This window comes from Odocoileus virginianus, chromosome 25 (genome assembly GCF_023699985.2).
Source record: "Odocoileus virginianus isolate 20LAN1187 ecotype Illinois chromosome 25, Ovbor_1.2, whole genome shotgun sequence".
Lineage (NCBI taxonomy): Eukaryota > Metazoa > Chordata > Mammalia > Artiodactyla > Cervidae > Odocoileus > Odocoileus virginianus.
In genome coordinates this window covers 4,338,870-4,352,607 of record NC_069698.1, presented here as the reverse complement: position 1 = coordinate 4,352,607, position 13,738 = coordinate 4,338,870, and the positions used below count along the sequence as shown (strand labels likewise).

Sequence of the window (13,738 nt, the reverse complement as noted above, 5' to 3'; positions counted from 1 at the left end):
CAACAACCACCCAAGTCACACCTGGTTTTTTTGTTGCTATTTTTGAGGTTATTTACTAACATTGGTTTCAAAATTATAATCCCAAGCCTCACGCATTTAAGTTATTTGATACTTAAAAGTAATGATATTCTTATGAACTAAGGAAAGTTCCTGAATGGGTGTGAATGGAGAGCAAAAATTCTGATATCACAATTAATATTCTTTGTATGAATTGTTTTCCATATAGATTTCTTCAAACACTTCGCACTTGGGTGGTGCTGAACCTGTAAAACGCTGTGGAAAGTCTGCACTCTTTCAACTGGCTGAGGCAAGTTTCTAAGAATACGTTGTGATAAATCTACAGTGGTTGAAGACACAAAAAAGTTAATCATAACAGCATTGCCCGAACTGAACCATTTCACCTGTGACTGTAATGTGTGTCGTATAGAATTTTCAACAATGAGGGGGGTTCGTCTTTAATTTAAGAAAAGTGGACTTTTGCTACTAAAAGTCATCAAGCATTGAAAAAGGTTATCCAGGGAAATAGCAAAATCCTTTCACAGGTAGTATTTTAAAATAAGGTCAGTTTTTGTCCCTCGGATTGGTAAGTAAGTCCATCCTACACCCAGAAAAATGGTCTAGCTAATTTTCCTCTTCTCTGATTCTCTTACGTTAATAACATCTATAAATCTCCGGAAAGCACTACTTTTAAATCAGGTAGTTGATGTTTTAATTTGGGGGGCTTTTTTAGTGAAGAACTCAAATGACATGTTCTAAAGTCTGGTTTTATAGCATCTCTCAGTTGTGCGTTTGATGTGACATGGATATAAAATGCTACTATGCCTTTAGTCGAGTAAAAAAGATGTTTCTGTAAAGCTTGGGAAGGACAGAGCTCTCACTTGATGGGGACAGGCAGGGAGGAAGACGCCGGAAGTAGTTGTTCCCAGGGTGGCTAGGAGGGGTCCCTTTGCCAAATTGTGACCGCTCTGCCTTCAAGGGAACGTGTGGGACAGATGTCTTTAGCACCAGGACACTGTTGCAGCGGTTTTCTCCTTCAGTGGAACAAATTAGGAGGTACAAAATGGGTGACCAAATATCTCTGTGTTAAACTTTCTTTTTTTCTGTCTTCCTTCCAATAGGTTTCGATTTCTTCTGTGTATGTGGTAAATTATTTTGAGTTTATTGAACTTAATGGGACAGCCTGTCATTTTTTAAATTTTAAGGTAGTGTGTGCATTAAAATTTAGGAGTTTTAACTATCTAAGTCCAGGCAGATCCAAATTAGAGGCATAAACAGTAAAGTATGTAAACAATGGGACAATCTAACCCAGTTATATCTGACATGAAGCTGACATGCTTCTTGTATAAGACAAATTCAAACTCAAAATAGAGGGCTAGGAATAACTAGAAAACGTAGGGAGACCACAGGGAGTAGTTTTTAAAAGAACTGGGTAAGTCAGTAGCAAGTACTATTTCTGGTAGAACTAAAGTGGCGAAGATCTGGCAATGAGTGTGCCTTTAGAGTTGTCCAAGTCTTCGTAAGCAGGGAGACTATGAGGTCATAAATTTGTCAAGTATCTAAGACTATGTAGTTTGTCAAAATAATTTATTTTAAAGAAGTAATTATTTTTCTTAAATTACATGAATGGACAGCTATTTTGGCTATTCCTGTGGGGGAGGATTGTGTTTATATATATACACAAACTTACATATATGCTCTTTTAAATATTAAACAACACTAATCTGTCTTTGGTGGCTCAGATAATAAAAAATCTGCCTGCAATGCAGGAGACTTGGGTTCCATCCCTGGGTTGGGAAGATCTTGTGGAGAAAGGAATGACTTCCCACTCCCTAGAGAATTCCATGGACAGAGGAGCCTGGTGGGCTACAGTCCATGGAGTCGCAAAGAGTCGGACACAGCTGAACGACTGACACTTTCAACTTTCAATCTATAAAAGAAACTTTCAATGTAAATGTATATTTATTAGATAGTTTTGGATTGGAAATGTGTGGGCCTTAGAGGTGCTTTGCTGTGGGGGGTGCTAGAGCAATGAAAATTTGTCTTCTCATTTTCTTTCTTTGGCACAACAGTCATTTAAAAAAAAAAAAAAGGAGTCCCCATTAAATCAGAGCTCATTAAAAAGAACACTCTTCTAATTTGTAGGGATGCATCCCAAATATGAAACAGATGCTATGGTCTAACAGATGTTTCAGCGCTGGTGTCGTAATTTAAAGGGGTAAAATGACTGCAATAAGCCTATTCCAATTATATAGCAAATCAGCTTATACTCAGACTTAGTTTCTTATAACGTCTGAGTAAAAATATATACTTTTGATAAAACAGGGTCGGTAAAAAATTACTTACTGAGAAAAGCTTCTCACATTATTATTTGCACCACACGAATATGATGCCATAATGCTAATAGAGTATGTTTTAGAATAACATCCTAAAGCCTTCCCAGTTTGTAATTAAACATAAATATGTGCACAATGGATTAATCAGCATCTCCAGATAATCACCAGTGGAAATATGCTTCCTCAGTTATTTTTTTCTTCCTTGTGTATTTGATGTTCATCTTTTCTTAAACAGAATATAATATTTAATTATTTCAGGTACCTCTTTAAATAAGCATATTTAAAGGGTATTGAAGAGAATTTTTCCTGTGGCCCAAATTGTTGCTGTTGTCAGAAATCCTTAAGAACAGCTTTAAATTCACACTTTCCAAGGGGAAAGCCACCAAGAAGCCACCCTCAGTTTGGGCCAGATCTTCCCTCAGGATTTATAAAGACGGCCTAACCCAGCTGCCATCCGATTGACCGCTCCGAGGGCTTCCCTTCTTGTCCCCACCCCAATCCCAGGGGTGGGCTGTCACAGGCTGGGCAGTCTCCTGGAGTATCGTGGCTTTGCTCCTTGTCGTGTGAAGGGAAGCAGAGAAGTGCTTCCCCTTCTTCAGCCCTGGCCTCTGTCAAACACAGTGAAGACAGCTTTGAGAGAAGCCCTGTTAAAGACTGGGTGAAGACGTGTCTTCTCATGGTTTGGCAAGAAGCAAGCGACGTTTTAGATGTTGATTTATTGCTGCTGCCTTCTCCTCTCTGACCAAGCAAAAAGAGAAGCAGAGGAAATCAGCAGCTGGCAGAGGCCTAGAACAGCCTGCTGCAGGCTCTCTCCTGGCATTGCAAACATGCATTTGTTTTCCAGGGGCCACATGAACACGTAGAAAGTAGTTCAAGTTGATCAGGCAAGAGGCCGTGCGCCAGTCATGGGGAGAGGGCTGGCTTGGGACTGTCTGATCTCACCCTTGACCGTCTGAGGAGCTCCCACTGCAGGCGTGTTGTTCAGCTGGTTTGCACCAGGACAGCTGTCCCAGTACTAAAACGCCAAAACGCCTCCTGTTGTTGGTAAAAAGACTGGGACCCTACCCCCTGGGGACCTTGGCAGCGACTCTGCCAGCCCAGCTGGGCTCTCCTCTCCTCCTGGCAACTGGAGGCCCAGCAGCCCCGACACACATCCCTTCTGGTTGCCCAGCGCTCCTGCCTGCTAAATGTTCGGTGCATCATCTTTGCCCTTGACATCCCTACCAAGGCCATTCAGTCTTACATGGACTCAGTAGAAGCACAAAGGGAACCAGGGTACTTGTCTTTACCTCCACCATTCCTTCTTCTGTCCTTTCAACCAGTGGCTTTATGTCTTGTGAAGGAAGGGCCAGGAACCAACCCAAGATCTAACCACCCACCCTTCCCAGCTTCATTCCTGCAGCTGGTCACGGGGGGAGTGGTTGAGGAGCCCTCCTAAAGACAGGTTGCTTTTTATAAGAAAACTCTTGGAGAAAAGCAAGAAATATGGTAGGCATATATTTGTTGCTGTGCTTACACCCACTTTAACAGGCAAAAAGGAGACTGGAAGAGGCTGGCAGCAGACAGAGAGAGACTTAGATTGGCCTGCACTCTCAGTGTGGGCACTGTGAGGACCCCTCCCCATTTCCCAGCACCCAGGCCGGGAGGTCCTCCAGCAGAAGGCTCTGCTTTAGGCATTTGATTGGCATTTTAAATTGGGTGGATTTTTAATAGCTGCAAGAGACCTGAAAATTCTGGGATCTCTTCCAGTTATTTTTCAGGAATCTACTCCAGCTGGGAAGGGAGATTTGGCACTGTGCTGCTGAGGTCAGGGAATTGTGAAAGATACAGTCTTTGATGTTTGAACCTCCATGAGGTTCATGCCGTTCGGTTAATCAGTTAATTGGTGCAGGTACTATGATGTATTGTGTTTCCTTTCCTTTTGAAATTAATTAGGTCAGGTCACATGAAGAACAGCAGAGCGCCCTCCTGGAGATCATTGTGTACAATAGTTGCTCTGGTTGGAGGACTCACAGAGACGTCTTTATCTGTACATTTTCGCCAAGAAAATGCTACACTTAAAGATATCTGTTACTAAAATTGCTCCGTACAGCAAGTAGAGCAGTTATTCATTTGTTCCAGCAAACAGCTGTTTCTGAGAGCCTATTCCATGCTGTTAACAGTGAGGCAGCTGACGCTACCTGCATATGGATGTACAATGAGATAACCTGTGAGCTTTCTTTAGACATCAGTGGTATTGGAAGACCTTGACTCCAGATCCAGTTTTAGTGTTTGGAATGCATCCAGGGGCTGGAGCGTAAGCCTACAAGTATTACTTTTACTTCTCATTTTTTTATCTGCAAGTAATTTTTATTATCTATCATAAAATAATAATGACCAATGTCTGTTATCTACAATGTGTTAGGTACTCTTTTATGTACTTTATATGTAGACATTGAATTCTCACACCTGTCCTTTGAGGTCAGTATTATTATCATTCCTCTTTTACACAGTTAAAAAAACAGGACAGGCAAGTTTTGTGATTCACCTAAGGTCACATGGACAGGAAGTGTTAAAGCATCGCTAGAAATCTAGGCAGTCTCTCCACAGCCTGGGATCTTTAACACTATGCTATTCTGTCACCTTGTTTTAGATAAATATAAAAGACTGTGCAAGTTAGTTGTTATAGGAGTTTGCACGTTATAGAAGGCTCTATGGAAGACAGCTTACTGCTACACATATGTGTATGGCTGAATAAGATGACAGATTGTTCAAGACTGCTGTCAAAGAAATGGAGCTGATATTTCCTTTTTAAAAAGTGATTCTACTTTTGCAACTGCCAAGATACATCTTACACACCCTTAAATAAGTGCCTGTTTGAGAATATACTTTGGGAGATACTGTGAGGACTATAGGAAATTATAGTGTACACCTCCTGTCCTCTAGGAACCCGTTCTCCAGTTGTAAGGAGATAAAATATAAAAAGTTAAGGGATAAGAAATAAATTAATGGTGCAAGTGGTTTCACAGGAAATGATGCAATGAGATGAGGAAACTCAATTTGAGTGATACCCAACGTGAATGAGTAAAATCAGGAAACGGAGCCGTGAATTCAGCTGGCGTGCTCGGGGGACTCAGCACCGAGGAGGAAGCATGAAGATAGATGCTTCTTTGAAGGAGTTTTTGGGGAACAGAGGTTGAAGCTAGCAGCCTTTGGGCCACACCCAGCTTTAAGGGATGCTCCGTTTGGCCCACAGTTTGTTGACCTGTGTTCTATCTGACATTTGAATTAGTGCTAATACTTTAAAATTATAGATTTCATGTAAATGCATACTTTTGACTTCTCTTGAGAACAGGGAGGGCCTGGAGACACTGGAGCAGCCTCTTCATGAGAACAGGTGGTCAGAGCTGATAAGTGGCTGCCCCCTTAGAGAGGTGTTGGTGGTACAGATGTCACTGTCCTCTCCGTCCCCTCCTGAGTCCAGACTCTGAGTCCAGCAGTCATTGCCAGTATCCATTTGCACTTGTCCGTTCCCCCCCGCCTTCTCTACCTAACCAGCCATACACAGTGGAGATGGTGATTTATGCGTAATTAAACGGAGAGATGGGGGAGATACAGCAAAGAGATAAAGGCAGGCAGACATGAAATAGGTAGATGACAACAGGTAAATCAGCCGAGCACAGGTGCAGGGCTCTGCTAGGAGATTGATGGAAGGTGAAGGCAGAGTGTCAGAATTGGGAGGGTGTTCAGTGTGAAGCAGAGACGCTCGTACTTGAAAATAATGAAGGGCGATTGTAGGTCTGGAGCCACGGGGGTGCAGTGGCAAGAACAGCCCTTGAAGAGACTCGCTTACTGGCCATGGGGTGGCAGGCTGCAGGGGATCCAGTTGGATTTGACGACTGAGTCTATGTCAGAGGGAAAGGAAGGGAGTCAGCAGCCATTCCAGCCCTGAACTTGAGTGTGTGGGAGAAGGGTTTCCAGAAGTTTGCCCTCATTGCTCTTGGAGCCTGGCTTCGAGAAAGCTGGATGTTTGTTAACTTGGGCGGGGTCCCAAAGTAGAAAAGCATGCTGAGGGAGAGGAGATACCTGAGGACATCAGCACTCAGAGTCCACATGAGGGTTCGGCCAGCTAGGTAAGCAGGCGAGTTTGGAAAGCAGAAGCCCGTGTTCCTCCGAGCACAGGAGGAACGGTGAAAACCAGTCACCATGGGATTGCTGGATTCATCTGTGTTGTACGTTTCTGCTCAATCACAATTTGTGAAACAAATCATCTGTGTGGTGCCGCTGAAGAGAGAGAATGCTGGACCTCTTCAGATACACTCTTCATAGATATAATAAGCAAGATTTTGGGTATGGTGGGTCCCAGGGAATTGCAAAAGTTTTCATTAACCCTACTTATGAAAAAAAGGAGATATTTTCGGAGGCCTCAGCACCCTAGTTTTTCTTACCTTCTAACTTGAAAAAACCACGTATAATGAAAATCAAATGGATGGGTAACAATGAATTTATTACAGTAACTATAAAAATTAAATCTTATGGACAATTATGGCTCACTTTAAGAAAAGCTGAATTATGTTAAAATTACAGAAATTATATAATATATTGATAAAAGTAGGACGTCTCATCCCCTCTATTAGCATTCCGGCCCCACCACCAGCGGTTATAGGTGGTATTTAATCAAGGTGTGAGTCTATTTCTGTGTTCCCTTGAGTCCTCATTCTCCCTTCATCCTACTGTAGCCCCCTGAAGCCCAGAACCTCAGCATGTAGTTCCCGGCCTCACCCACACCCTTATCACAAAGCAGAAGTCTGTATATAATTACTGTGTATTTGAAGGGGCCTTTTATTTGAGAGTGGTGCATTTCTTTCCTTTTTGTGCAGAGTTACAAGTCATTTTTAGAAAACCCTTTTGCTAAAACTTTACATTTTGTTTCTAATTACACCAGTTTACTTTAGTCGGGACTGAAATATAGAACACACCTGATGACTTCCTTTAACACCATTGAAGGAGACTTCAGTGGCGGCCTCTTGAAACTAAGGCCATCCCATCCCCATCTAATGTCTTTAAAAATGGCATAGTTCCTGAAGAAACGGCAAATAAACATTTAAACCACCACTCCACCTGGCCCAGTTGTTACAACAAAGCAAATAGTAAGCTATTTAATATATGCACAGATTTTAGTGTTGAGAGACACTTAGACCACTGTTGTGTGACCAGTTATCTTTTATAATAAAGAAAATTGAATTTTCTTAGCAGTGATACTATTCTTTATTCTGTGAAACCATCAGCCAGTATATTTTTATGGCAAAAACATCCTGGTTCTATGTAATTATGGGAGAGATGCACATCTTGGAAGAATACTGCTGAATGTCATCCTGGGGTTATGTCTACATTGTTTTCGCAAATAATAAGCCAGTATAAAATCACTGTAAACATACCTTGGCTGCAAAACATTTGTTTTGTACTAAAAAGTGGAAATTTTGAAATGGAAACTTCTTGATTAGTGTCAGTGGGTCTGTTTTCACACTGCCTTGTTTTTAATTGAGCTGGCTCCTTGATAACAGACAACGAAAGACAAAATATAATTAAGAGGGAAATAATATGGTATATTTTGGAACTACGTACCCATTTCTTCGTACTAGTTCAGGGCATCCTCTTCTTTGGTATTCTTATCTAGTGCACATGATTAATTATTTTTCACTGGTTATTTCACTCAGTCTTTTAAAGCAGGACACATTAATAAATGAATCTATCTTAACATTTGTTGAAAGGAATACATTTTGAAACGTCTTTGATTTGAGGAGGTAAAAGTTTGTTGTAGCACAGATTTACTATGTCTTTAAAGCAACTCCCCAATAACAAACCCCGAGCCTAAGGTGTGGTCTTACCTGAACTGAAGATGACAGCCTCTCTGAACTCAGGAATACAAAAAAAATCCCTCCATTTTATCTTTATAGAGATTTCAATGTCTTTAGTTTTTTCCTCTGCAGTCATTTTGAAGAGAGTAGATTTTTATGTGTCTGTCCAGCATGTACATTCAAAGGATCTAGGTTTCAGCATGATGGTTTTTGTTTGTTGGGGGCAGTGAGTTACATTTCTTCTAGCACATCACTATCAGGCCACTCTGACTGTACAAAACAGTAATACATCTCAGTGTATTTTCAGTTGTCAGAGGTAAAATTAAAATATTGGTGAGTGATCTTCACGGGTGCTCCTGGGAACCATAACTAAGGACAGTGTGATCGTGGTCTGGGCCGAGCCACAGCGTGGTCGTAATTAGCACTGTTTTTTTATAGACTCGTCACTCTTTCCTGGTATCAATCAGAATGCATTTTAGGTTCATCATTTACCTCGGAACTAATGAACCATTCAATCCAACACAATTATCTTTTGAATGCCTTCATTTTGAAAGCTACCAGGATATTCTTGGAGGAGAATACAAAGGTGAACAGGATATATTTTGTGTCCCCCAACTCCGAGTTACAGTTACTGAAAATAGAATAATACCTGAGGGAATAGACAGTAGATATCAAATATTTATGACCAGCATTTGATTTAAAACATTAACATTTTAACTTCTTAGAGCACAGCTGTGGGAGTGCCATCCAGCAGGTGTCCTGCAGATGATTTTCCATTCTCACTTTTAAAGAAGGTTATCGTTCTATTTAAAACAATAATAGAAGAATAAATTGTCATTTACTAGGGCATGGTCTGTTTCAAGTCCTGATTAACAACCAACCCTCTACTAAGGGCAGATGAGCTAATTAATAACAGACATTAATCCTGTGCAGTTTTATTCACTTGAGTTCACATTGATTTATGTTCTTCTGTGTCCACTATGTGCACATCCTTGCGTATGTGTATATAATATCATTGGTTTGCGCTTTCCGGGGTCCCTCTGAAGTTACATATACACCCCAAAGTAGATGCCACTAAATGATGCTTGTACCCAAAAGGGGAACTGAGCTTGATTATATCTTTAGTAAGAGATGCTTCTTGAAAGATAATTGATTTAAGATCTTCCCGAATCTAGTGTTGCTGTATATGGTTTTCCCCATGGTATAGAGTCGTTCAACCCTAGAATGAAAAATTGGAGCAGTTGGTCTGCCAGGGCCATGATGTGCTATTAATGAGACCAGTACGAATATTACTGCTAATAATAGCCAGCATTTATCCTACATGGCATTAGCCCCCAAAGGGGTGGTTGTCACCGTGCATTATTCTTGCTCAGTGCTGGACACCAACTTATATACATGTGCAATTCGCTGAAGCCCTCAGTATTGCTAAGGCAAGCACTGTATTAATATCCACATTCTAGAGATTGGGAAATTGAGGCACAGAAAGATTTAGAAAAAAGGAGCTAGCTGGTGGCAGAGCCAGTCCTTGGTGATGGACAGTCTGGCTCTAGAATCCCTGCCTTTTGAAACTGCCTCTCAGTAACAAAACTTGCTCACACCTAGGAGTGATGGCATCTTCTTTGGTTTTTTGCTGTTGAGTCGCTAAGGCATGTCCAACTCTTTTACGTAAGAGGTACTAAATCCATAGCTGTTCCTGGCCTCTGTTGATGTCATGTGAAAATATAGACTGCTATTTCCTAGAAACTTCTGAAAATTACTTCTAATCATATTTGAACTCATAAAAAAGAAGAAGAAAACTGGGAATTATCAGAAGTCTCTTCCCCCCACCCCCCCGCCACAAACTTCCTGTCTAATGTGTGTTCCCAGGATCTCTGTGCCCTGTATGTTGGCTTATATCCCAAGTGGCCGCAGACTCCCTTTCCTGGGTACCCGTGTCCGCTGATTTCCACCTGGATTCAGCCAGGGGAGATCCTGGCAGAAAAATTATGGGATGGGAGGAAAAAAGAATCTGGGGTTGTGCAGGGAAGGGGTGGGAAGGGATGGGGTAAGCAAAGGCAACGCTCTCATATATCCAACTCCTGGGAGCTTGGCCCACCGTGGGTCCATCTGCCACCAAGGACCTAGCCCTTGGGCTGCATAGCACTCCTTCCCCCATTTGTCCTGCGGTGGCTTCCTGCTGTTGCTAGTCCCTAGGTGACCCTGCCACCTCCTGTTTGGGCATTCCAGGTCTTCGTAACCTGTGTAATCAATTCATTCCAAGCCATAAATTCCCTCGCCTAGAAATGCCTTCCGTTGTGTCTGTTTGTGTCCTTAGTCCCTGACTGCTGCCCAAGCCACCCTCATTTTCTGTTTCCTAAGCTTAAAAATAGGCTGAGAGAATGCAGTTGATATACTGTGTCCAGATTTCAGCAAAACTTCTGACAGGTCATCTTACGATGTCCTTGTAAACAGAATGGGAGGAATTTAGAGTGGATTATTACACATTCTTAGGTTGCGAAAGTTTATTAATGTTCAAAATCAACCTGATGAAAGGGTTCTAAAGGTTTGTCAGAAGGCTGTGTCTTTAGCCATGTCCTACTCAACATTATTACCAAAGATTTGGACCAAAACAGAAAAAGCAACTTTATCAAATATGTGTGTAAGACCAAACTGGAAGGTAATTTAATTCAGATTTTGAAAGGATGTACTTTGTAAGGAAAAGTGAAAAATCTTGCATCTAGGTACAAAAAATATAAGCATATTGAATGGCAGAGACCAAGCTCCCCAGCATAGTATGTGGGTAGTCCAGAATTTTAATTGACTACAAACCTAATACAAGCCAGAAGTTTGACCTGTTTTTTAAAAAAAACAACAGAGGGGCAAGTTCATCTTTGGTTCCCATTAGAAGATTAGGGTTGATATCAACTGACAAATAGTCTCACTTTTCACCTGCAGTATTATAGGATAGCTAGGAACTTAATCTAAGAAAGATGAGTGTTTTCCAGACTTAACGTTATTTGTGAGTTTTATTTGCACATATTCATTTATTTTTGCCTCACAACAGCTCACTGGAGGATGTACTGTTAGCATTTCTCAGCCTTTATCCTCATATGGATTTAAGTATAAGTTCCATAGCTCACTGTGTGGCCTTGGGCAAGTACGACGCTCACATAGGAACCCCGTTTATTTCAATAAAGTCCATTCTCACTTCACCATCACCATACTGCATCTAGATGAAAGGGACCCAACTTTTAAAAGGCCGGGAAGCCTTTACATATTATGAGCAGTTTGCCAGGGGGAGAGAGACTCATGGGAGCAAAAAGTCTGTCTACTAGGATTTGAAGGTCTGTCACACGAGAGAAGGAGTGAATTGATTTAAGTGGCTTCAGGGAACAACCAGGACTAAGATTTTTGCTCAATATTTAAAAATTTCAAACAGAATTGCCCTTATTGCCCTCTAATATGGTCACTGTCTTTGTGCCAAAAGATTTTCATTCTCAGGTATTTTAGTAAAATGAATTTCTATACTAGGAAGAATATTAAAATTAGATAACATTAGATAATTAGATAAGTCTAGAGCAACACTGAGAGTCTGATTTCTGTGTGTTTTGGGTTTTGATTAGTGAGATTTGTGATTTGTAGTTATTTGTTCTATTATAATTTAACTTCCAGCCATATAATTGTTTTTCTTGTAATTTAGAATTAGCATGCTCTATTTGTGAAAAAACTTTTAAGAGCCTGAAACAAGGAAGTAAAGCTTGACTATGCTCAGTGTAATTACATTCCCAAGAAATATTATGCTATTTCCTGGAATATGTCCCCAGAGTGAATGTCTGCATTTGTTCCATTTCATTCCTAGCTATAGAATCCTATCAGGGGTGATGAGGAGCATCATTCTGAAATATATTGAAACTGAGAATAGTTTACAAAGTGTTATTGGGTTTGCTAAGATGAACCTGTGCAAATGCAAGCCATTGGTTCACCACTGTGAAAATCAAGGCCTGTGTGGCAAAGGTCCCTGAAATGACTTATTAAAGGCCACCAGAGTGATCATGCTTGAAAACTATAAAATTTACCTTGATGATGCCTTTGTAGCCTTCTTGCCAGAACTAGCATAGTGTCTCTCCCCATATGGGACAGTTAGATTCATGAAGGACTAATATATTTGAGAAAGGGAAATAAAAATTATTTCAAAATTGAGACAAAAACAGCAGATCTCCCCTGAGAGTAAAGCACAGAGGGAAGATGAGATGTATCAGTATTTCAGAATTAATTTAATGTTTTGCTTTGATTTTTTTTTTCTGGTTGGGTTTAATAAAGGGAACTTCTCAGTCTTCATAACTGTTTGCTGAGGCCTAAAAGTTAACTGATTTCCTGAAAAAGACAGCTCTGTTGTGAATTTGTAGTATTTCAGAACTTTCCTGTGAATGATCCTAAAGGACTGGGTACTCTCGTCACCTCATTTCTTTAAAGAAACCTCACACTGTCTACCTTCCCCCAGCCTTTTCACCAGTTTTTTCCCAGATTTATTAATCATACTATAATTCTCATGGAAGGATTTGAGATGCTTTGAACTTACTAAGGGAAAAAAATGAGGTGAAATAGTATCTGATGTTTAATTCAATGTATTATCCATTTTAAAATGGATACTTTAAAAAATGAAATCTTTATAGCTGTTAACAATCTCTGGCAACTTGCCATTCCATAAAATGGTGATTTTTCTTTTAAAACAGTTCAGTTTTCTACTCATGTACTTGATGTGGGGGGCTCAGCATGCCCTAATAGTCTTTTTCCTCTAAATTGACAGTCAGTGCCAAGGAGATAAAATGAGTAATGGCTAAGAATCCCTGTGCTGCTCTGGTCTCATCAGCCTTGTCACTGTGATGAATTCCTCAGAGGTGCTGGGGGCTGGGGTGGAGGCTGTCGGGACCACATGGGTTGGGCATTATTGATCCTTATACCTGTAGTGCCCTCCATTAGGCCTGGCACCTGGGCATCTCACAGGGAGTGTTTCTGAGTGAAAACCTAGGTGTTGAAGATGAATTTTACAATGAATTTTACAATTTTATAATTTCCTTTTTTAGAAAATAGCTTCAGATTGCAGTTTCAAAGAACCTAGAGCCGCTGGAGAGGAGGATGGCGACGTTCTCCTTTAATGTCCTATGTGTGAAATTTGGGGAGTTTAAAAACCAACCGAATTGCTGCCAGATCTGTTTTGATACTCAAAAATTTTCAAATTGTAGGGAAAGTGATATAGTATATGTATCTTACAGTATGCCGTTCATTCCTCCAGTATATATTCAAATTCATGGAGATTTGATAGCCAAAATATGCATAGTCACGCTGAGATGAATTAGCAATGCAAAGCATTTTCATTATAGTTCTGGTCAGAATTTATAGCCATGTAAGTTCGGATCAGATCAAGTTTGCTAACAAGCTTTTTAAAGAAAGCAACCCACTACTTATTTTTCAGAGCTTTCATCTTATAATTTCTAATTTCAGGTGATTAGGTAGAAATTGTTGCTATTTCCCTCATATTTCCCCAAGAGAAAAAGAAAAGGTAAATATCTGCATAGAGTTTGGGGGTGA

At 40.6% G+C, this 13,738-nt stretch overlaps 1 protein-coding gene across 1 annotated transcript in view; it reads left to right on the top strand.

The window, feature by feature from the left end:
- BBX (BBX high mobility group box domain containing) overlaps positions 1-13,738 on the top strand; it is a 283,080-nt gene that overhangs the window by 232,888 nt on the left and 36,454 nt on the right. The window contains exon 10 of the mRNA XM_020883608.2: positions 227-307. Coding sequence (XP_020739267.1) covers positions 227-307 — 81 coding nt within the window. The remainder of the gene's footprint in view (positions 1-226; positions 308-13,738) is intronic.